Raw genomic sequence first — 21,995 nt, 5'->3', positions numbered from 1 at the left:
TTCCTCTGCACACGGCCCTGTTTTCTGCTGCCGTCCAAATTCAGGCCAGAACAGGACATAACTAAGACCCACTGCATGCCAAACATGATGTCATGACTTAACCCAGTGTGTCTCAGAGTGTGTGTGTGTGTGTTCTTGCCTGTGCGTGTCTATTTGTCAGGGTATCCTTATGTGCATCTATGTATTTTTTTTAAGTTGACAACAACAAGCAACGCAGACCAGATGTTGGCTTACTGATAATGATAGTATATCCATTCTTACTCAAGAATCTTAATAAAAAGTGTAAAAAGTGAAAAAGTAGAGGCTCTGAAAAGTACTCAAATTATAAAAAGACACCCTCTGAAGAACATTTATACCAGCTATTTTCATGAAAAACAACCTGAACCTTGCCTTTTCTCTGCAGTCGAGTCTCCTTTGTCTGTTTTGTCTTGTTACAGCGGTTTTTTTTTTGTTTGTTTTTTCACGTTTTCATCTTGTTACATCATTATTGTCTTGTTCCATCTTTCACATTGTTTTCATCTTGTTTTGTTGTTTTCACCTTCTTGCATCTTGTCATATGTCATTTTCATCTTGTAAGTATTTTTTGTCTTGTTGCATCCTTTACGTTGTTTTTGTTTGTGTGCTATGTGTTACTGTCCCATCCATTTAGGCTGAGTTGGTCCTGATGATGCAAAAGTTTGGGAGTAACAATAAAATTTTGTCAGAGATAAAAAAAAATACTCAAGTGAAGTACTGATACCTAAAATATCTACTTAAGTGCAGTAACAAAGTATTTGTACTTTATTACTTTCCACCTCTGTAACAAACTAAGACACAGCACAGTCTAAGTGACATTTACTCTACAGGGGAAGATATTCCCTAAGACAGTGTGCTGCTGGTAAACAGGGCCGCTCCTGTTTGGCCTGCCGTCAGACTGTCCATTAAGGTAAATTCATTGGAAGTGGGAGCTGCCGTGCTCCGGTCTTCTGCTCTCTCCTGTTTTATTTTATCTGGAAGGACGTCGAGCAGGAAATGAAAGGGTGACATCATTATGTAAGAACCCACGGATCCTCGGTGGATGTACTCCACATTTGGAGAAGGCGTATTATTAGTCCAGTTCTCTCTTTCTCTTTTCCATTCCTCCATTTGGAGATAGAGCAAAGTTCTTTCTCCACCTATTAAACGGCCACCGTTAGGCTTTTAAGCTAGGAAAATTCAAAAGCTACTAACTTCATTTCATCGTCGCTAAGATTGAGATATACATTCTTTGTAAATTAATTCTTCCCTCGCTCATGTATTTCTGTAAAAGCGGGATTTGTGCGAGGCTGTTAAAGCCTTAATTTCCTGTGCGGACACTTCCTCTGCTGCTGAGTGGCCTGTTTGAGACCCTCTAATGTCTGTGTAATGGTAGAAACCTCATTACTCACATGTGCCAGGTGGACTGTACTGTACACACAGTTTATATTACATGTGTGTGAGTAAGAGAGACTGTCTGCGAGCTCTTGTCTCAGACCCTCACAGGGAGGACAAAAAAAAAAAACATCTGCAAAATACTCTTTCACATGTTTCAAACATAGTTTCACTTGTTTCCATATTTAACTCTGAACACATGACAAGTGACCAAAAATGCTGAGTTTGAGAAAGTCACAAGTATAATTTAAGACATTCATTGAATCACATGTCCAGACTAATGATGTAGACTTTCATCTAAGAAAATTACTGGTTGGAACTGTCTTTTTGCCTCTGCAGGATTCATTTGTTTTCACAATGATTCCCCTTTTTTGAATGAAAGCAGCCCCTCTAATTTGAGCGGTTTTGTCAGTTTAAACACATAAAATCAGAAAAAAACAATTTATTTGTAACTATTAGGAGCTCAAATGTTCTGGCAAGTCAGGAGCAATCGCCATTGTTGCATTGACAAAAATTAAAAATATAGGGGTCCTTTCAGTCTGCCTCCATCAAAGAGAATGAACCTGACATATACAACTACCTTATTAAATCTTCAGGCAATATATTTCACACATCTGTCACTTTTTATATCGCTACGACACTTTATTTCACTGTTCTGAGACTGTCTCCATTCTTAAAGCACGTCTTTTATGGTCGGGCCAATATGTTTTCACAGTGGCACATGATGCAGGAATCTGACAGTCTTTGTCAGAGTAAGTACAGTAACAACAGAGGATATGTTAGACATTTCTCTGCCTCTACCACTCAGCACAATAAGGCACATGCATAATCATCATTAGTCATCTTTTTTACTGCATTTACTGTCTTTTTAGTGAACAGTGAGCTGATGATAGGCAACAGTAACAACAACATTTCATTAACTCATTCAAACAAATTAGTTAATGAGAGAAGCTGGTAATGCAATGTAGTGTTTGTCAGCAGACTTTTGGTGTAATTGTCTCTACCAAAGTTAGCACCAGACTATCACCCTTGCATGATGTTAAATTGCAGCCAGATAACACATGAAAACAGGGCAGTCTTCCAGCTGCAATTCACGCTGGGCATCCTAAACTCCCAAAACTGCTTCAAAACCCGAGTAAACGAAAAGCAAAGTAGACTGCAAAGGAGGCGGATGGAGTTAATGGCGGCCAAGTTACACGACTGGTTCTGATTCAGGCTGCATGTTGAGTGAGATGTTTCCCATGAAATCAAACGTCTTGTGACTAAAGCTGTTTAAGATGAGCTGTTTTTCCTACAAGCAGTGTAAACAGATGTTCCAAATCTCTGGGGTTTATGAAAATATCTGGAATATTAGCATTTATTGTTACATAATCCTGTGCAATGAATGACATTATTTAAACTCACAATGGTTGTCCCATCATGGAAACATTTTTAATGAATCTGTTCAGTCACATAGAGGAAGGAAATACCACCTGATTATACAGGACATACTGCAGATTCCCTGTTGAGTAACTGTAGTTTTGACATTTTGGAAGATTTTCTGCATAGCAGACAGAATGTTTGTCGTATCAGAATAATCCAAATTTTCTTCCAAATCATTGCATCAGTCACTGCTGAGGGTTTTTGGATTTAGTGAGGCTCCACTTTACATTGAGAGCTTGTCATGTGGCGAGTTCAGAGTGAGTCGTATTAGTAGCAAACGTCCACTGAGACTTCATTTCCGTTCAGAGGAACTGAGAGCTGCTCTCTGGAAGCTGCTCAAAAATGTGCTCTCTCTCCCTAACCCCGTCTCTCTCTCTTTATCTAACTGTCTCCTGCACACACACACACACACACACACACACACACACACACACACACACACACACACACACACACACACACACACACACACACACACACACACAGATACAGGCACTTATCTCATATTCTGCTTTCCTCTCCCTACAAATCAGACCACTTTAAACAGCAGTTTTAAATCTCTCTCTTTCTGTTTTTCACTCTGTCTTTTTCATTTTATATTTATCCAATCAAATTTCTGCGCAACAGAATACATTACTCAAGAAAAAGTCCCTTCAATGTTGGTGTTCTTCCCTCTGCATTCATCTACTCTCGCCAAGTTAGATCAAGGGTGTGAAACGGTACATTTTCACTCGTTTAAAGCTGAGCTTCTTCTTGTTGTCGTGCTCTGGATCAACTACAAGTACAAACTTTAACCAGCAGAGCACACTGTACGCACCGAGTTATGTGTCTTGGCAGTGATGGTGCGGATGGAGTCTGTGTCCCAGATGACCAGGTCAGCATCAGAGCCCACAGCGATCCGACCCTTACGTGGGTACAGGTTCAGGATCTTGGCTGCGTTGGTGCTGGTGACGGCCACGAACATGTTCTCGTCCATCTTACCTGTAGTCTGAGAGGGAAGCAAGCAAAAACAGAGAATAGTGAGTATCTGTCAAAAAAGTTACCTGTAGCTATTTTGTTGTTTTTCGTGGTGTGTTTTCTTAATGCCACTGATAAAATATTATTAGACAAGACCTGATACTAGATACCATGAGCAAAATATCAAAGAAACATCTTATCTTTGGGTTCTTGCCAAGAGTTAGAAGAGAAGAATGGAAAGGACTGCCACTTTTTTAAAGATTAAGATTCATTTTGTTTAACCAGAAACAGCTGTTTCATTGCTCTCGTCAAACTCACCAATCTCCCTTTACAAAACTGTAATTTTAACATCATCATCGTTGTCATCTTCATTCAAACTTGACAGAAACAAAATAAAACCAAAAAATAATCCTGGCTTGTCTTTCCACTGTTCCAACAATCATCAACTCTGGTTTGATTGGAATAAACCCGTTATTCATTGTGTTAGATGTGAGAGGAGCGAGGGGGGGGGGGTCGGACATCAGAGAAGTAGAGGGGTAAAACGGTGTGTAGAGCCAGAATATTTTCACATCAACTGTGAAATTAAGAGTGTATTTCAACCAATCAAGTGAGGCTTGATGAACCAAGATGTTTTAGTGAGTTTTATTTTTTTCTGTACAGTTTGAACAAAGATGACGGTGACATTTTCTACAAAGGGAGTTATTTGGGGAAAATTTGGCGAGAGCAATAAAACAGCTGTTTCTGGTTAAACAAAACACATCTTGCTCTTTGAAAAAAGCTCTCTCTCTGTAGGGATCTTGTCTGTAATGTTGACAGACACCGTGCACTTTGACGGTGCACAGTTGCCTGGAGGGATTAGTTTGCAACTCAGTTTTGCTTCTGCCGGCTGCAGTGCTCTCCCTCAATACCGGGACAATTACAAAAATTGTTCTCCCAATAAGTCACTTACCCACTAAAACATGGGACCAGAAATGGCCTAAAATATCTACCCTGGCTCTGTACAAATTAAGAATATTCCTACCAATGCCTCAAAAGGCCGCACTCAGTTTAAGTTTGGTGTGAGCTTCGATTTGAAGGTTCAGTATAACTTTTTAAAAGCCCGTCTACATTTTCTGTGCAGCAGAGGCCTCCACAGCTGTATAAACCTACATGCTGTCTGTCTGTCAGCAGTAAACTGATGCAGTGATAACGAGAGAGAAGGGGGGAAAAAATGAGGGCAGAATGCTGGATCCAAGGGTGAAGGAAAGGACAGATGTGGAGACAGACAAGGAAAGGATAAAAGCAAAGACAGTGACAACAAGACGGTGAAATAAAACTGGAGAGAAGAGGGAGGGAGAGAAATGTCAGGAGAAATAGTGAACCTTCAGATAAAAGGAGAGAGACAGGGAACAAGAGCGTCTTTATAAAAATAAAAAATAAAAATAGAAACCGCAGAGATGAGAAAGATGTGGATTTGATGGCAGAGCAGCCAACAGCTCAAACTAAGCATCAAAGAACACAGACTGGAGATAACTGGTTTAAAACAAAGCGAAGGCGTAGAAAAATAAATACTCTCCTTAGGGGATAAGGTTAGAGAGCAAGAGGCGCAAAAATAAAAGTGGAGAATAAATCTCTCTCGTTTTTTCTTTCATTTTTGTCCTCCTTCTAAAGTTCAGAAATGGAGGAAGAAAAAAACTAAAAAAAAAAACTAAAAAAAAACTCACCACAGCTTTATCCCAGATGAGGGCCATCCTCTCCTCCACTCCGTTGACACCTTCTGGGATCTGAGTGAAGTCATCCTTGCCAATGGCCTTCTGGGACACACTGAAAGTGCAGTGAGCACTGCCAGTCACGCTCAGGTCTCCACTGGGGGACAAAAAAAAGAAACATGAAAATTCAGAGTTAAGATAGAACTATATCAGCAGTCAAAAAGACAAATGTTTATTTACTTTAACAGGACACGCACGACAAATCAAAACAAGGACTGTGAGTGATTTAAAGACGCCTCGTGCCAGAAATTGTCCTTCCAGTCCAAACCATTACTAATGTTTCCTGTTTACATATGACGCTTGAACTCACTTGCCAGAGGAAGTCCAACGCAATTTATCATGAGCAACTCAAAAATGCACAACTCCAGTTTCATGCATTTATTTAACTAAATGGAGTTTTCTAATTATTCAGTAAAAGGCATTAATAGAGTTCACCTAAATACAACCCTGAAGTTTCAAATATGTGTTTTAGATGTGGGATAGAGAGATAGATGACTTTATGACAAAACTAACAAGATTTACCTTCCCTTTGGATCTGCAGATTTGGAGATTTGCAGGGGAATCATACAACCATAAGAGCACATTTTTGAAAACTTTCTAAAAAGTTCTTTAGAAACAGCTACCAGGAAGTGAACAGCAACAACATGAAAGTCTGATTCTCATCTCCTCATAGCTACGTAGCTGGTTTTGGGAAATTAATAGCTGCATTCCACTTGACAAGAACATAGTATATACTCTCAGAAATGAGTACAATTTGGCAAAACCATTTCACCTTTATGGACACTTTATCAGATCTGATATAAAAATGTTTTTGAAATGATACACCATTAGTTGTCTGAATAAGCCAGGATTGTTTCCTCGCCTCTCATTATTTTATGCTGCATTTACTTACACATTAATTTAATCTTTCTTATCTTTTTCTGTTACATTTGCCAATTTGACGACTGCCTCTGCCTTTTGAGTGAGGTCATATTCATATTCAACAGGTGTACAGAAGGTCACATAAACATTAGCTCCTGCACCATATTAACACATCAGTTACACCTATTACAAACAACTTTTATTCAAGAATATTTATTATACATCCGTGCCTTTTAGATTCCCAAGTGACGGCAATGACCTAGTTCAATAAGACTGCACTCTAATGAGGGAATGGCTGAAGAGTAAAGGGAAAAGTTTCAGCCAAGCCTTGTAATTAAATCAGTCATGCTTTATTTGTTGCTATACAAGCATGTATGGTAACACTGGAGTTGAAAACATGTTACTGTTTAGCATTAGCAGTGTGTGATTTGCGTAAGGATTTACGTGAACAGGACCAGTATCTACACTTTAAATATACTGGATACTGCTTTGCCTTGTGCTGTGATGTGTACATTATATTAAAATCCAGTAAAGTAAAGATGATAAACAGGTCAGCTACCCAACCAGAGGGAGGTGCTGTGACACGCACCTGGACAGCAGTGTGTTCAGATAGTCTGGAGTGGTGGGATCAGGGCTGAGAGGAGGTGATGTTACAAAAGAAGCTGCCTTGGCCCAGTTCTTGCTCCAGTAATGCGTCCCATCAGTCCCCAGGCTGGCCGTGATTGGCTCCCCAAACACAACATTTCCTGGAATAAAAATGACGGTAAAGATCTGTTCAAGTATCCAGTGTATAGTGTATCACATTGATTTATTTTAGTGATTCTTGGCATTGTCAAAAAACACCGGTTCCATCAATCAAGCCTGATTAATTTGTCAGCAGTTTAATCTCACTAAAAGCTTTGGTTAATTCATCTGAGTGTTTGCATGAGAGGAACCACGCCTAATCTCCGAAAAGCCAAACCCTGGCAACGCGCAAATTTCGCTTTGGCTCAATTGTAGCTGAGCTTGTCCTTCCGTGCGCGATGAGCCAGGGTTTGATTACGGTCTGTTCTCGCATGTCTTCATGGTCCTTTGCTCGCTGTTTGATGTCCCCGCTGGTTTAAATGTAAAAGCTTGGGATTAGATCCAAACAGAGGTGTCAGGCCCATTAAGGCTGTACAGTACACGACTGCACAAGGAAGTGCTTCTGAGGTCAGCAAAGAAATCCAAACACACATTCTTCTTTTCTGCCTTCTCCGGTTTTCCGCATTCCATTCTCAAAAACTGTATATTTCACCATTCATCACAGCCAAGCAGACCCTCCGTTCCCCTCTACTCTGTCTGAGGTCTGTGAGGAATGTTCTGTGTAACTGAACCAAAGAGAAGACCTGAATGACAAAGCTCTGAGAATAGCATCTTTTTCATTATGCCAAGCAGAGCCGAAGCCCGTGTACATCAGCAGCTTCAGGAAAGACAGTAAAATCATCATATAAGGGCATAGGTGCAGTGATGCTGATAAGTGCATTCCAAACGTCTCAGAAATCAGACAGAAAGATGGCAACCGGTGAGTCAAATACCAAGGAAATATTCACAGCACAAAATAAGCAGCAAGGAAGTTATGTCTAAAACTCATCTCTGCTGTTCTTGTCTAGACTATACATTGGTTTTAAGGCAAATTTGCTGTTTTTTTGTACTGTTTTAAGCACCAAGAATTCACAAGCATTATGCAAAATGAGAAAAACATGTAAATGTTGTAAACAAGATTATAAGATGGACTGAACATCATGTTTTGTCTTATCTGAATGAGCAACACGTGCTGAAGACTGTTTGCAGATGATGCAGCCATAGGCGACATCTGTGGGGGGGGCATTGGGTTTTATGCCTCATTAAACGGATAGTTCACCCAAAAATGAAAATTCAGTCATTGTCTACTCACCCTAATGCCGACTAAGGGGCGGGTTCATTTTGTTAAGTCAGTAAAACACAGGGAAACAGCACTGCAGAATCTCCCAAACAGTGTCAGTGAATGTTGACCAGCTTTCAAACATAAAAACAACTGAACAAATGAAATGCCTCCATACTGCCTGCTTGGAGAGTCTTCTAAAGTCCCGACACCCTCACACCACACACACCCAGTTCAGACGGTGTGTACGTGAATGTGGCTCCAAGCTAAGGACCTACAGTGAAGCTTCAGGCTAAAAACATGGTGTAAATTACATGTTTTTTATCAAGTTGGAATGTTGGGCCTTTAGGAGCGTTGGATTACACCAGACAAGCAGTATGGAGGCACTTTACGCTTTTATTTTTGGGTTAACTATCCCTTTAAAGTTAAACATGGGGGTCCAATCCTAAAGAAAAGCAAGAAAAAATACAGCTGTAAAAGGGAAATTAATTGGAGTTTGAAAGTACCACAAATAAAGTCATTGCATGTGCTATATTATTCTTTATATTTAATTTACGTGATGAGGCACAGTGTGTGTTTTGATCTGAGCACAACAAGTGCTTTAATTAACTAACAAGCACAAAGTCAAACACTTCTGATGCTAAATGTAGTAAGCACAGCAACTTATGGCTCTACCATCTGAATTAGATTAACAACATGACTTGTGCCATCAGCTTTAGGTGGAAATACTTAAAAGATGCAAAGTGTGTGCTCTGTGAACGAGTATGCAGCTCTCACAGACGGCCAAATTCTCCTGCAGAATTCATCCGAAATCTCACACCAAGTGAGTGAGAGCTTTTTCAGAGCTTTGCTTCTTATCTTTGAGTCATCGCTGACTTTATTAGACCCACTAAAGCTAACATTTCAGTCAGACAGTGACAGATCACAGACATTAAACATAGCATGTCATCCTCCCAGCTGTAACGAAGGTCAAGCTGCATGGAGCACGAGCAGTTTACATTATGTTCATCATAGTTTTGATAAATATAGTAAGTATTAATATCACCAGACACATGTTTCTTTTGGCAGAAACGCAGCCCAGGTCGGCACCCATGAATGCAACAATAGTCTTTACTCTTCTACTGTTTTACTCTAACAATGTACTAAAGCACTGCAGTCTCCTCAGAATAAAGTAGTCAATATCCAGAGATGAAACTCACAAATTGGATAAATCTGAAGCAAGCATCTGGGCTACGAGGTTTTCTGTCAGAGATAAGCTGTGATCCTTTTAATCTAATCACTCTGCTCTTGGTGATGCGATTATTCACATGGTGGGAGAGGGGTCTCGTTCCTCTACAGCCTTTTTGTAAATATCACATAAAATCCCTACCCCTTTGAAAGCCTGAATGCTGATCTTTACCTTTTTTCCGGGCCTGTGAGATGATGTCAGCAGCGCTCTTGCTCATGACCCGGGTCACATAGAGAGGACAGTTGGTCTGGCTGGCGATGGTGATGGCACGAAACACCGCCTCTGCCTCCAGCTACAGAAGGGACAGGACATTGCGGTTGACTTGGAAATGGTTTTCCCATTAGGAGTTCCTCAAATAAACTTCAAATATCTTAACCACATCAAATTATGTATTTCTGGAGCCGTATTATTTAAATAAATCATTTTCAACCAAAATGACAGGTGGAAGCTTATAATTTTAACATCATTTATTCAGTTACATTGATTTAGGGTTGTTGAAGATACTAACAAGGAACTTTCATATTGTGTCAATTTTTGATGCCCCTGTGGACAAAAGCGGTAGTGTTTCCACCGCCATAACCACAAATATAATGTCAAAAATAAAAATATCTAAAGAAACATCTTCTGATTCTTCTTTTTAACTAGCTAACTTAACCTAGGAAAATGTCTGCAAGCTGTAAATCATTTAATCTGATTTTAAGGAGAATCCGACCTGGTGGCAGGCATTAAAGTAGGCAGTTAATTCTGTCATAGAGCCAAACTTCCATAATAACCTTTAAGCATAACGTAATTGACCCTTCGCTAAGCACCGCCCTCCTTAGATACTCTTGCTTAGCCTGCCAAACTTTCCATTTTTGCATTTATGCAGTGCCTGCAACATGTTCCAAAACAGTGTGAGATCAATAACATTCAATTGTAAAAGTTTTGGAAGTGAAAGTCTTCAATGAGAGACAAGTCCGGACTGCAGCCAAACTCAACTCTTTTACTATGGAGCCACACAGAAGGTGTCTCGACATTGTCTTGCTGAAATAAGCAGGGCAGTCTGAAGACACTGTCTGGATGGCAGCATATGTTGCTCTAAAACCTGTATGTACCTTTCAGCATTGTGCACAGCAATGGGGCCTTCACAGATGTGACAGTTACCCATGATGCAATGGGCATTAACACACCCCCATACCATCACAGAGGCTGACTTTTGAACTTTGTGCTGGTAGCAGCCTAGACTGTCCTTTTCCTCTTCAGCCTGGAAGGTCACAACGTCCATGATTTCCAAAAATAATGAAATGTGGACTCGTCACACCACAGGAAACTTTGCATCAGTCTGTCTCAGACGAGCTCAGGCCCTGAAAAGTCGGCAACGTTTCTGGACGTTGTGATAAACTGTGTTAACCAACAAGCGTTTCCTGAAATGATCCTGAGCTTATTCTTCATACATCCATGTTTTGAATGCAGTGCTGCCTCGAGGTCAAAGGCATCAAATTCAAAATGAGCATTTATAAAAACATTAAAGTTTATCAGTTTTAACACGAAATATCTTAACCGAATAAAGGTGAAAAGGAATTTGCAAGTCATTCTGCTTTTATTTAAGTTTTATGCAGCATCCAAAGTTTTTGGGAATTGCAGTTGTGGTACATTTGAAAGTAATTTCATGAGAATAGCAAACAAATATTAATGATTTGGAGAGGTCAGACAAGAACACCTCAGACCCATTTGTCCATTTTCCTAGTTTAAGATTATAAAATAAATCAATATTCACAATAAAATCCATAATATGCATTAAAGCAGACATGTTCAGAAACATATTGGTCCACAATCACCTGGCAATGTACTGTGATTACTTATTATTATTTTTCCATGTATATGAAAGTCAATGAGCAAGAACAACAAACAACTCGATATGAAATGGTTAAAAAGAAGTTGCCAGCAGAAAGCCAAGCGTACATCCAGATGAGATGACTGTCCCCTACATGTGTTTTGCAGTTTTCAAGGTGACGCAAACACTGATTATTGTGTTCTAGTCCACAAGCTCAACCTGGGACCAATAACCAACAAATTAAAACCAAACAGGACACCAGACACTGATAAAACACTAAATCCAACTTGGCTGCTGCTCAATTAAATTATATTACCGCGCTTTTGATTCTTAAGACTCCACTTAACTGCACGACACTGTGAGACTGGTGGGACGGTTTCACCACGCTGCACCGCAGAGCGGAAAAACCCAGTCAAGCTGAAGGCAGACGAGTCGCTGAGTCGAGAGCATGGCTCTCATTTTTCTGTTTGTTGAAGGAACATTAACAGCAACAATTGGGGGAACCAGAGAATTTTCACCCAACGCCTCTAATGTGTCTGAAACCACATGTGTGTAACAAGAACAATGTGTGTGTGACGACCGGTCCAAGAACGTCATGGTGGACAATGTGAGCGTGTGTATGTGGCCGTGTTTGCACTGCTGTTTGTACTTTTTGTTTTAACATTTGGATTTTATTTAACCAGGATGGTGTCTGGAGATTAAAATCTTGTTCTTTCGAGGCCAAACTGGCAGGACTTTAATATTACACATACCAACACAGAGCTAACATTCCCTAAAGGAAGATCATCAAGGCATGACACAGGTTGAAACATACCATGTCAAATGTATTAAAACAAATATACTACCTCTTCTGGCCTGCTCAGCACATGTCCCTCTGGTCCAGTGATACCCATCTGCAGCATGCGGGCCTGCTCCTGTTAAACAAACATGCAAAAAGCAGGCCGTTAGCTGTTTGGTTTATAGATTCTGTATGCAGGAGAGCTTTGGCGGTTTGAGTGCTCGGGGTGATGTAAGGTTTTGGTCACGCTCCAAAATGATATTCTGTTTCTGCTTCTTTGTGCCTGTGTCAAGGATATGAGCAACAGTTTTGTCATCTGGGTCAGCCCACACACAGAAGACTGTGGGAATCCACGGGTCTATCTATACATGTGGACTTACCTCCCGAAAGTTTTGGCTGCACTTCTGTGCAAAGCTGACCCCTGCATGGCGACACTCGGAGATAGCATCTGTGATTACAGCATTTCTCTACCTGAGTTTTATTCTCATAATTTGACCATGCTGACTTTGGGTCATGCTAAATTTGCCATCATAGAGACACGGGAAAATGGAAAAAAAACAAAAAAAACTATGCATAACTAGATGAGCAAGCCTTTTAAAGCTTTTCAAATAAACTTCAGCATATGGCTACAATTTTGCAGAACAGTGGAAAAGAAGAAGAAAAACAAAAGCAATGTTATCAATCGAATGCAGGCCACAATGAAGTATAGAAGAGGAGAGATGAGGTGTTTGCCAAATGAGATCCACAAAATGTACTCTTATCTAATCTATTTGTAAACTGCAAACACTTCAACATGTAGGAGAAACTACAGAGGGTGTGAAACTTGGGCTACTGAAACATGTCAAACTTTGTGAACTTTGTGCCCTCTGTAGATACAAAAGGCTCCTTCCGAGGCAACAAAAACACAACAAATCTCATTTTTAGGTGATGAAAACACACTTATGAATATTATATCCTGCTAATAAATCTTTGTACATCTTGCACACCGAGTCTGATAAAAAGTACCACAGACATTAGCTCCCCTAGCTATTGTAGCTAACTTCCAAGAGACCTCCTTCAGCCAGCTACCCAAGCTAGCTGCCTAGAACATGCTGGTTTGTTTACATATGTGAAGCTGTGGCTCGTGGTTGAGTAAGTGTGTGCATGGCAAGCAAAGAACAAGAGAAAGGAAGGCCATGGCTGGTTATCAAATGGACGAACGTGAGTCATCTCACACCGATGGCCGACCATATTTGTTCCATTCACGGCACACAGACAAGTATCTGCGAGACAACTTGTAACTCAAGAACCTTTTGGTGTTCATGTGGTCACAGCTCCCCAAAGCTCTCCGAGGAGGAAAACTCTGCTGCTAGGAGTGGGACCTGTTGATGACAGACTTGGAAAATCCTGACGTGTCCAGAGATGAGAGCGATCCCAGCTGTGTTACTACAACAAGCAAATTTGTGGCTCCGATCAACATTGCGGTGCTGGAGACTGTTTCACCGCCCAACAATCAAGTAGGAGAGGCCATCTGGACCAAATACTTTAATCATGCAATATATGAAACAATTAGTGATGAATGTTTGTTATTACTGAAGATAAATGGTTATAGCACTCAACGTTAACGTTAGCCAGCCAAGTTTTTCCCAGAAGTAGATGTGTATACAGGTAGCTACCACAGCTGAAAACCCACTGGGTTCATTTCTATTGAGTTTTAGGTCGGACTCAGAGACAAGCGTTTGTTTGGAAAACTCTGGAAGGTTCGTGCTGCTTTACTCAGTGTTTCCAAAATCTATATGGAGGAGGTAGTCAGTAAAAAAAAAAGTCTGTGATGCCCACATCTATGATGCATTTAACTCTCACAACTGTGCCCATAGCAATGTAATTACTATTAAAAGCACACATAAATATTAATAATGCTTCATAATAATGGTCATAAAACATTATAAAGCATTTTAGAATCACTTACAAGGTCAAGTATCGTAAAACTTTATAATTGCTGGTCACTCTGACTCTTTTTTTGCAAGGATTATAGTGTATTATAATTCTCATAGTTGTAATCCATTTGAACAATATTATAACACATTATAGTCTATTACAATGTATTATAATGTGATTATAATGCATTAGATATGTAATAATGTATTACAACTATATATTTGGGGAAACTTTACATTATTAAAGTGTAAATGTCCAACATTAAGTAGCTCATCATCAAAGCATGTCAAACTGGAATACCCAGTTTCTGTTAGGACCTTTTAAAACAATAAATTAATCTCACATTGTTTTGCATGTTATTCTAGCATAGGTTTATTTTTCTAACTTAACTTAAACCAAAAATGTAACATATAACCTGCTATTAATATACTAGATCTGCCTATACCTCAGGAATTTCTTTACCTAAAGCACCCAATGACCACTTAGAGTAACATATAGTTAAATTATAATTCATTATAACAGTGATTATAAGGCATTTTAAAATCTTTATACTGTATTACAATTATGATAATTGTTACACTATGATCCTTGCTTAAAAAAAAGGTGAATGACCAGAAATTGTGATAATAATACTTGACCTCATAAGCCATTATACAAATCTTTATACTGTATTGTGGTTATTATTATAAAGTAATGATTTTTTAGTGTAGTTATAGCAATAATTAAACATTGCTGTCAGTGCAGTAAAATGCGTGGTAGATGTGTTTATAAATCATTATAATGCACTACGGACATGGGCATCATTGAAAGCGTTACCTTAATGGAAAAATGCTTTTCAAGACACAATTACTAATGAGACGTAAATTTTGTGGGGACATTAAGAAGTAAAAGTCAGTTTTCCTCCAGCAAGCATCTAGTGGTCATAAGTATAACTGCAGCTTTAGGCATTTAGACCCATGTTTCCAGTATATGGTGGTTGTCACTAACAACATTCATCACACACCGGACTAAACAAGGCCTCTTTATCTCAGGAGATCTAAAGCAAAGTCAGGTCATGACATATTTGGTCTTAAAGCTGATGGAAATCAGACTCCCTCAAAATCCAAGTTTAAGACTGGAGAGGAGAGCTGGGATTTGTGATGAATCAGACCCAACACAGTGACAGAATCCAGGCCTGATCCAGAGCTCTGACTAATACCAACCCTCTCAATCCACCAACTATTATGCTTCATTCACTTTCATTTGTCCACAGTGTATACTACACCCACACATTACCGTCGTGCAGGAAACACATTCCCCCTCTCATCAGTGACAGTGTGTTTAGTCTGCAGGTAGTGGAGATCCACTGCGATAAGGCTCCACTAGAAAGGTGAACTGAAATAAATCACATTAAACTAAAACAGATCACAGATTTGGACACGAGGCAAGTAATTAAAGAGAGAGGGTGGTAAAGAATATGAGGCAGAAAAGTTCAAGAGCTGTTTCTGTCAGTTTATTTATCTTCATTCTTACCTCAGCGATGATCTCGCCGTTCTCAGCGTGGACCTGAGCGATGCCTCCCCTCTCTGCCAGGAAGGTAAAGACCTCATAGAGCTGGAGGAGGAGAAATTACAGTTTTATATTTAAAACCCTGTCTGGCTGTTTACACAAGAATCAGACACTCCTTTTTATCCAAGGGGTCACCCTCAAGCCACAATTTAAAAGAAGCCCACAATTTACATGATGTCTACCACGACACACTGCAATTATTGTGTGTGGTCTCCAGAAATGGTTAAACTCATGTGGGATGAGCTGCAGTTGTTGTTATGTTGCTGCGCCACAGTTCCTCGGCGATCTGCATGACATCAGTTTTTCAAGCTGGACTATTTCAGTTTCCTCATGTGCTCCTCTGACCAACCGCATTATCCACGGCTGCATGAGGAACACGAGGTCCCTCCCTCACACCGTCTGGACTTTTGTTTTTCAACATTTACCAGCCTGACTTGCAGTGTGAACTTACGCTATACGGTACATCACAGGTTAGAAGTTACATAAGGACAGGGTGTTTCAGGGGAGAGAAAAAGATTCATGTTTTACTAAAACTTTCCATGCCACTTTTAGCAGGGAGGCAAGGAGTTCTGCAAGCTGTACAGGAAAACCTGAAGCGGCACTGACCATCAAAGCATGATATTCACAGGTTAAGTGCAGGTTTCCCACGTCTACTGATATCATATTTTGCAAAGGCCTCTTACTCCGGGTTGCAGATCTGTCTCTTGGCATGCAAAACAAATTGAGAACTTCCTGAGACCATAAAGTCGTGCCAAGTAAAGGTCATAATTTACGCACTTTTTAAGACGCAGTGTCTTAAAGCACAGCCATTGGAATGTTTTCATGCTTCTTTACGACTCAGTTCCTTAACATGTCAGCAGTAATGGATTACACTGAATGCAATTACCCTTACTGGTAATGCTTTATATTAAGCTCCTTTTAATGAGCGTTAGTTATTATATAAGCCCTTATAAGATGCTTATTAACATCAGGTGTCCCTAAGCAAAGTTGTTAGGCCAGGGAGCTGAGTGTCTTTCTTGATGGGGACGCAGTGTGGACCAGAGACAGACTGGTGGCAGCACTGAGGTAGGGCCCTGTAATTTTGGTGATAACACAAGCATGGACGTAATCATGGTGCTGAGAAAAGCCATAATACAGTTTTCACAGGGCCCTGCATTGAGTCAGCGCTACGAGCTAAGTAAAGATTTGAAAATATTACTATGAATATAATGTGGTGTTATAAATAGGTAATTTATCCAACAACAACAAAACAAATTAAATTGTGCCTTTCATGTCTTGTACAATTATCTTTCAAACTGACAAACATCATATTTGTAATTCACGGCACAATTCAAACAGGGTGAAATAACTGTCTCTTGCCGTTGACCATTTTTCGCCAAATAAGTCCCCATGGAGGACACCGTAAGAGGAGGGACTTCGATTCTCTTTAGTGCATTTATGTTTTAACCAACAGAAGTTGCTGGTTGGTTTCCCAACCATTACATCTATGTTTCCAACCAAACCACATGAATGTAACTGTTGTTTAAAAAATGTTTAGGCCTGGTGGGCAGTACACTGGGGGAAACTCTGAACATTATTAGGTGTTAATAATAGCATTATAAACACAATTAATGTTAGATTATGACATTTAAAAGCACTTCATAACAGTTTGTAGGCTGTTTGTAGAGCTAGTTCACCCAAAAATGAAAATTCAGTCATTATCTTCTCACCCTCATGCCGACTGAAGGTCGGGTTTATTTTGTTAGTGTGAAAAACACTGCTGGAGTAAAGCATTGTGTCTGCAAACTTGTTAGAAACAATTAGGCGTTTATTAATGTTCTTAAGTAGTCTATCTAATAAACATGTTTATGATGCTATTATTAACACTTACATAGTCTAATTTACACTTAATAAAGTTAATAAGCATCTTTATATGGACTTAGACTGGCCCTATTACCTTAACTAACTATTGCAAAGACTTTATTTTGAATTGTTACCCTGATGGGAGATTGCTTATATAAGATCATGATATTTAAATGGCACACTGTGAAATAAATATAATATCACACCATTTGGGTTTTTATTGTTTGATGCAATCCCTTCATAACCATTCCAATATAACTAATGGAGCACAAAAGCCACATTCCTCATTCTGTGTAAAGCTAATATTTGGGTTGACAGTAGTCTGACAGCACAATTAAAGTAAAAATCTTTCAAAGTTACAGTCTTTTTAGCAGCTCTGTGTCTCCACTGACACAGTTTCCTTGCTGAGCTGCACTAGAATAATAGCAGCACCCAAAGGCTAAAAAGACTTTGGAAGTTACCCATCTGATTTTTCTAAGGCAGACTGCAGAACTGTGACTTTTGTTTCCTGTCTCTTCACTGCCAGAAAGGAGAGAAAGAAACAAACAAATGTCAAAAATGTATGTTGTAAAGTGTGCACTAAGTTACAGTGACTGTACCTCACTGTTGCTCATCTGGTAGTAGTCCTTGTAAGCCATGTAGACCTGGAAAGAGTTCACACCTGTAACAAAGGAACACAACACAAAGAAGAACCATGAATCTTCAACATCATCTGATTTAAGAATGGAAAGGAGGTTTGCTTATTTGCCTGACAAAATGTATTTCCCATGTGGAAAAGAAACAAATAAAAACTTGAATCCCTGAATGTCCCATTACTTCCAAGGTGTTGTTGTGTTGCACCATCACAGCCTACCCTTCTCCTTGATGAGACTGTCCACCTCCTGCTTTATGCTGTCGTTCCAGTGGGTGATGTCCACGTGGAGGGAGTAGTCACAGCAGGCCTTCTCATCGGCCCACTGCCTCCACTGGTCGTAGGCCTCCATCAGGCTGCTGCCAGGCTCTGGGATCACATGGTCCACTGCAGGAGAGATGGATGACAGAGGAGAGAGGACAGAGGGATGAAGAAAAGTTTGCAGGGAGAAAAAAGGTCATAAAAAGTTGACAGAGTGAGGTTGGCGCGGGGTGGGGAGTCCAGGACATGAAGACAGGGTGATGTCAGGATTTGTCTGCTGGTGTTTCTACTTTCTCTCCCTGTCTTGTTGATCTTGCATAATCGGCTGTCTGTCTGAGTTCCTGCGGTGCTCAGCCAGCGGGGACCAACCTTGTCAGATGTCACATTACATTTTGAACATCTTTGTCAGGGCGAGGGTGTCCTTGAAAAATTCCGGGGCCACTTCCACTGCGGATATTTCCAGACAGTTGTTTGTGGTTATGTAACCACGATCAATTTTTAAAATCAGAGTTCGGGACAGTGAAGTGGTGCAGTAAGATGCTTTTGGTGACTGTAATGGTGCACAACATCTTGAAGTTCTTGTGTTTCAGAAGTTTTGCAAGTCATAAATATTCAATAAAGCGTATAAACTCTAGAACTTTTTCGAACTACAGAACTTTTTTCATTTTGACATGAAATAGCAGGTTCAACACAGGTGTGTTTATGGTGTTTTTGGGGAGGATTTTTGTCATTTTGGGGGGTTCAATTTAGTGAGTTTATTTTGTTCATTCATCGGACATAGCAAACATGCAGCTAGCTCACATCTCCCAGCTGAAACAGGAGGGATGAGAGAGACCCACACAACTGAGCGAATATATTGGTTTGCTGGTTGCTGGATCGATGGTGGCTGACTGGAAAATTTCCTCCTAACCCGAATTCTTAAATGAATAAACCAACACCAGTTTGATTGATGACTTTAAATAAGAGATACATAAAATATGGTTTTGGAAAATAAATCAAAAGAGAAATCTGTTTTTGCAAATAAGCCCCTGGTATACATCCTGCTGGATCAATATTCTTCATATATGTTTTGCAATTTACATGTATCTGTAATTTTGTCACCGTAACTTCTCATACTGTGTTTTTTTTTTTTTTTTTTGTCTGTTCTGTATAAACAACATCTATTGCATGTCTGTCATGAGAGAAGGATCCTTCCTCTGTTGCTCTTCCTGAGATTTCTTCCATTTTTCCTTGTTAAAAGGTTTTTTAGGGGGGAGTTTTTCCTTATCAGAATCAAGGTTACATAAGGACAGGGTGTCGTACATTTGTATCATTCTCAAGTGCATGAAATTACAAATATAACAAACTTCATAGACTTGGATGTGTTCATTTGAATGATTTACTGTATTCATTTAAAAGCAGAGAATACATGTTTGCCTTTGTAAAAGGTGAATATTCTTTTTTTGTGCACATTCATGACTATATGCTGGAGGACCTCTGTGATTCACAATTTTTGAAACACCTTTTTTTAAGGCCTCCACACCGGCAACAGGCATTATGTTTTTGGGCAATCCCATTCTTGTGAACATGATATCTCAAAAAAAACAAATTCAAACTTCACACAAATGACCACTTGGACTTAAGGATGAACTGATCAGATTTTGGGTGGTCAAAGGTCAAAGGTCAAGGTCATGGTGACCTCTCAAAACACATTTTGGCCATAATTTAAAAATTCCTGTACTAATTATGACAGAATTTCACACAAATGTCTAAGGATAGTAGCAGTGCTGTAGAGTAACTACTTTACTAATTTAACTACAAAATATATATTTTTACTTAACTTTACTTAAATTACTGACAAAAAAAGTAATTAAATTACAGTTACTAATCAAAATGTTGGCGATTACAAAGAGGTTTGGGATGCTTGGTGGAGATCTGCACTCTTTTGTAGTTTGTGTCTGTTTTCACTTAAATTTATTCATGGACAGTAAGTCTTCATCGTACACAACAGCATCACTGTGCACAAAATATCCCACTGCATCTTACTCAGCTGTAATACAATAAGGCCGCCTGCTGGCTCACCACCTGACCTGGCTTATTTATCTCATTAAGGATGACCTAATCTTCTTATCTGCTCTTTGCATGTTAATAGGATAGAGCTGGAAACTGTAGTCTTAAAAAAACACACTGTTGTTTACTATGTCAACCATCTGAATTACTTGTTTGTTCACTGCCACTCAAACACAACATCGTCTGTCAGCAGAGCTGGACGTATACAGTCTACAATACACAGTCAGATAAAGGCCACAGTACATGTTTTCACTTTCTCTCTCACACATCGACCACTAGATTATAATCCCTCTGTGAATGGGGCTCATGAATAGAGCTTACTTTAGTAGCACGCCTGTTAGTGAATGTGTATCTGTTGAGACACAGAGACACTGGCAGACAAGCAGCAGAGTAGCACCCAGCTCAAAAGAAGTTAATGGTATTAATGAGACTGTGGTGCCTACCAGCTGTTGGCTGTGATAGCGTCTCTCAGCCACATGAAGCACACGTACATATAAACCCACACTGTACACAGACCAGCACGCAGACAGACACGGGTGTTGTATTTCTGTGGGAGCAGTGTTTCACTCTGTGCCCCCCTTTCCCGATCCCACCCTCTTGGATTCAATCTTTTGTATGGCCCACTTTTGGAGAGTTGCCCAAAACCGCTTCCCATCCCTTTCTCTTGTCCTCTGCTGGGGTCTCGCCCCTCCTTTCCCTCTTTTCTCTTTTTAGCTCTGGTCTCTTTTTGGAGCTTCATTGTGTCGACGACCTCTCCGCCAGTCCTTACCAATCATGGTCGTGCCCCCGGCAAGAGCGGACTTTGATCCCTGGGCGAAGTCATCCACGGTTGTGGTTCCACGGTACGGCATCTGGAAGTGGGTGTGGATGTCAATGCCACCGGGGATCACCATCTTCCCATTGGCCTCGATGGTCTTCACCCCACCGGGCACAATCAGGTTGTCCCCGATCTGCCTGTCAAGGGGAAGATGATGATGTCAAACAACTATTCGTTTAATCAAGAAAATAAATGGTGATTAATCAACAATAAAAATAAAGCCCTTGATGTCAGTCATGTCACTAAAATTAAGCTGGTATAAGTTAATATTAAGTAAATTAAAACAACAACAAAAGATTCCACCATATAATTCAAGTGTGAAGGAGGTAACCAATTTCTCTGTCAATCCTAAATATGTAAAATTGTCACAATCAGATATTGATCGAATTAAATTGTTTGAACTGATATTTGAATCATTGATTTTACAAAGTAATGTTACAATGTTACAAAGTAACAGCACTGGTTATTTTTACACAATATCACAATGGTGAGAAAGAAAGATCCTCAATGCATCTATGTAGTTTAAATAACATGAACATTAATAAAGGGGTTTATAAAGCCTTAGAAATGTATTATAATGGCTTATGGATGTGCTTAAAGTCAATTATACACATGACCTTCATTGAAAGTGTTTCCAAAAGTTAAGTTTAGTAACTTTAGACAGACCCCAAACAAAGTCAGCCATGCTGAAAGCAGCACATTGTCACCATGTCAACACATCAACAATCACCCCTGGTAAAAAATCCTGTTGTCCAGACTTTATAGACGAGAGCAGACAGACAGCCAGAAGCAAATGTCTCAGTGAGTTTGCCAGCAGCCCCATGGTCCAGCAGGCATCTGGGTGTTTATTAT

The 21,995-nt window shown here is 39.8% G+C and overlaps 1 protein-coding gene across 4 annotated transcripts in view; it reads right to left on the bottom strand.

Moving 5' to 3' along the window:
* The window catches only part of dpysl3 (dihydropyrimidinase like 3), a 64,865-nt gene that overhangs the window by 10,838 nt on the left and 32,032 nt on the right, over positions 1-21,995 (bottom strand). For all 4 annotated transcript variants that reach the window (XM_084729831.1, XM_084729832.1, XM_084729833.1 and 1 more), the window contains exons 3-11: positions 21,096-21,280; positions 18,239-18,403; positions 17,985-18,046; positions 15,508-15,588; positions 12,146-12,214; positions 9,659-9,779; positions 6,967-7,123; positions 5,472-5,613; positions 3,629-3,799 (exon numbers count right to left, since the gene is read on the bottom strand). In XM_084729831.1, coding sequence (XP_084585957.1) covers positions 3,629-3,799; positions 5,472-5,613; positions 6,967-7,123; positions 9,659-9,779; positions 12,146-12,214; positions 15,508-15,588; positions 17,985-18,046; positions 18,239-18,403; positions 21,096-21,280 — 1,153 coding nt within the window. The remainder of the gene's footprint in view (positions 1-3,628; positions 3,800-5,471; positions 5,614-6,966; positions 7,124-9,658; positions 9,780-12,145; positions 12,215-15,507; positions 15,589-17,984; positions 18,047-18,238; positions 18,404-21,095; positions 21,281-21,995) is intronic.

Source organism: Lutjanus erythropterus, chromosome 11 (assembly GCF_056507025.1).
Source record: "Lutjanus erythropterus isolate fLutEry1 chromosome 11, fLutEry1.hap2, whole genome shotgun sequence".
In the NCBI taxonomy this organism is placed as follows: Eukaryota; Metazoa; Chordata; class Actinopteri; order Lutjaniformes; family Lutjanidae; genus Lutjanus; species Lutjanus erythropterus.
This window is presented reverse-complemented; position numbering and strand designations above follow the sequence as displayed.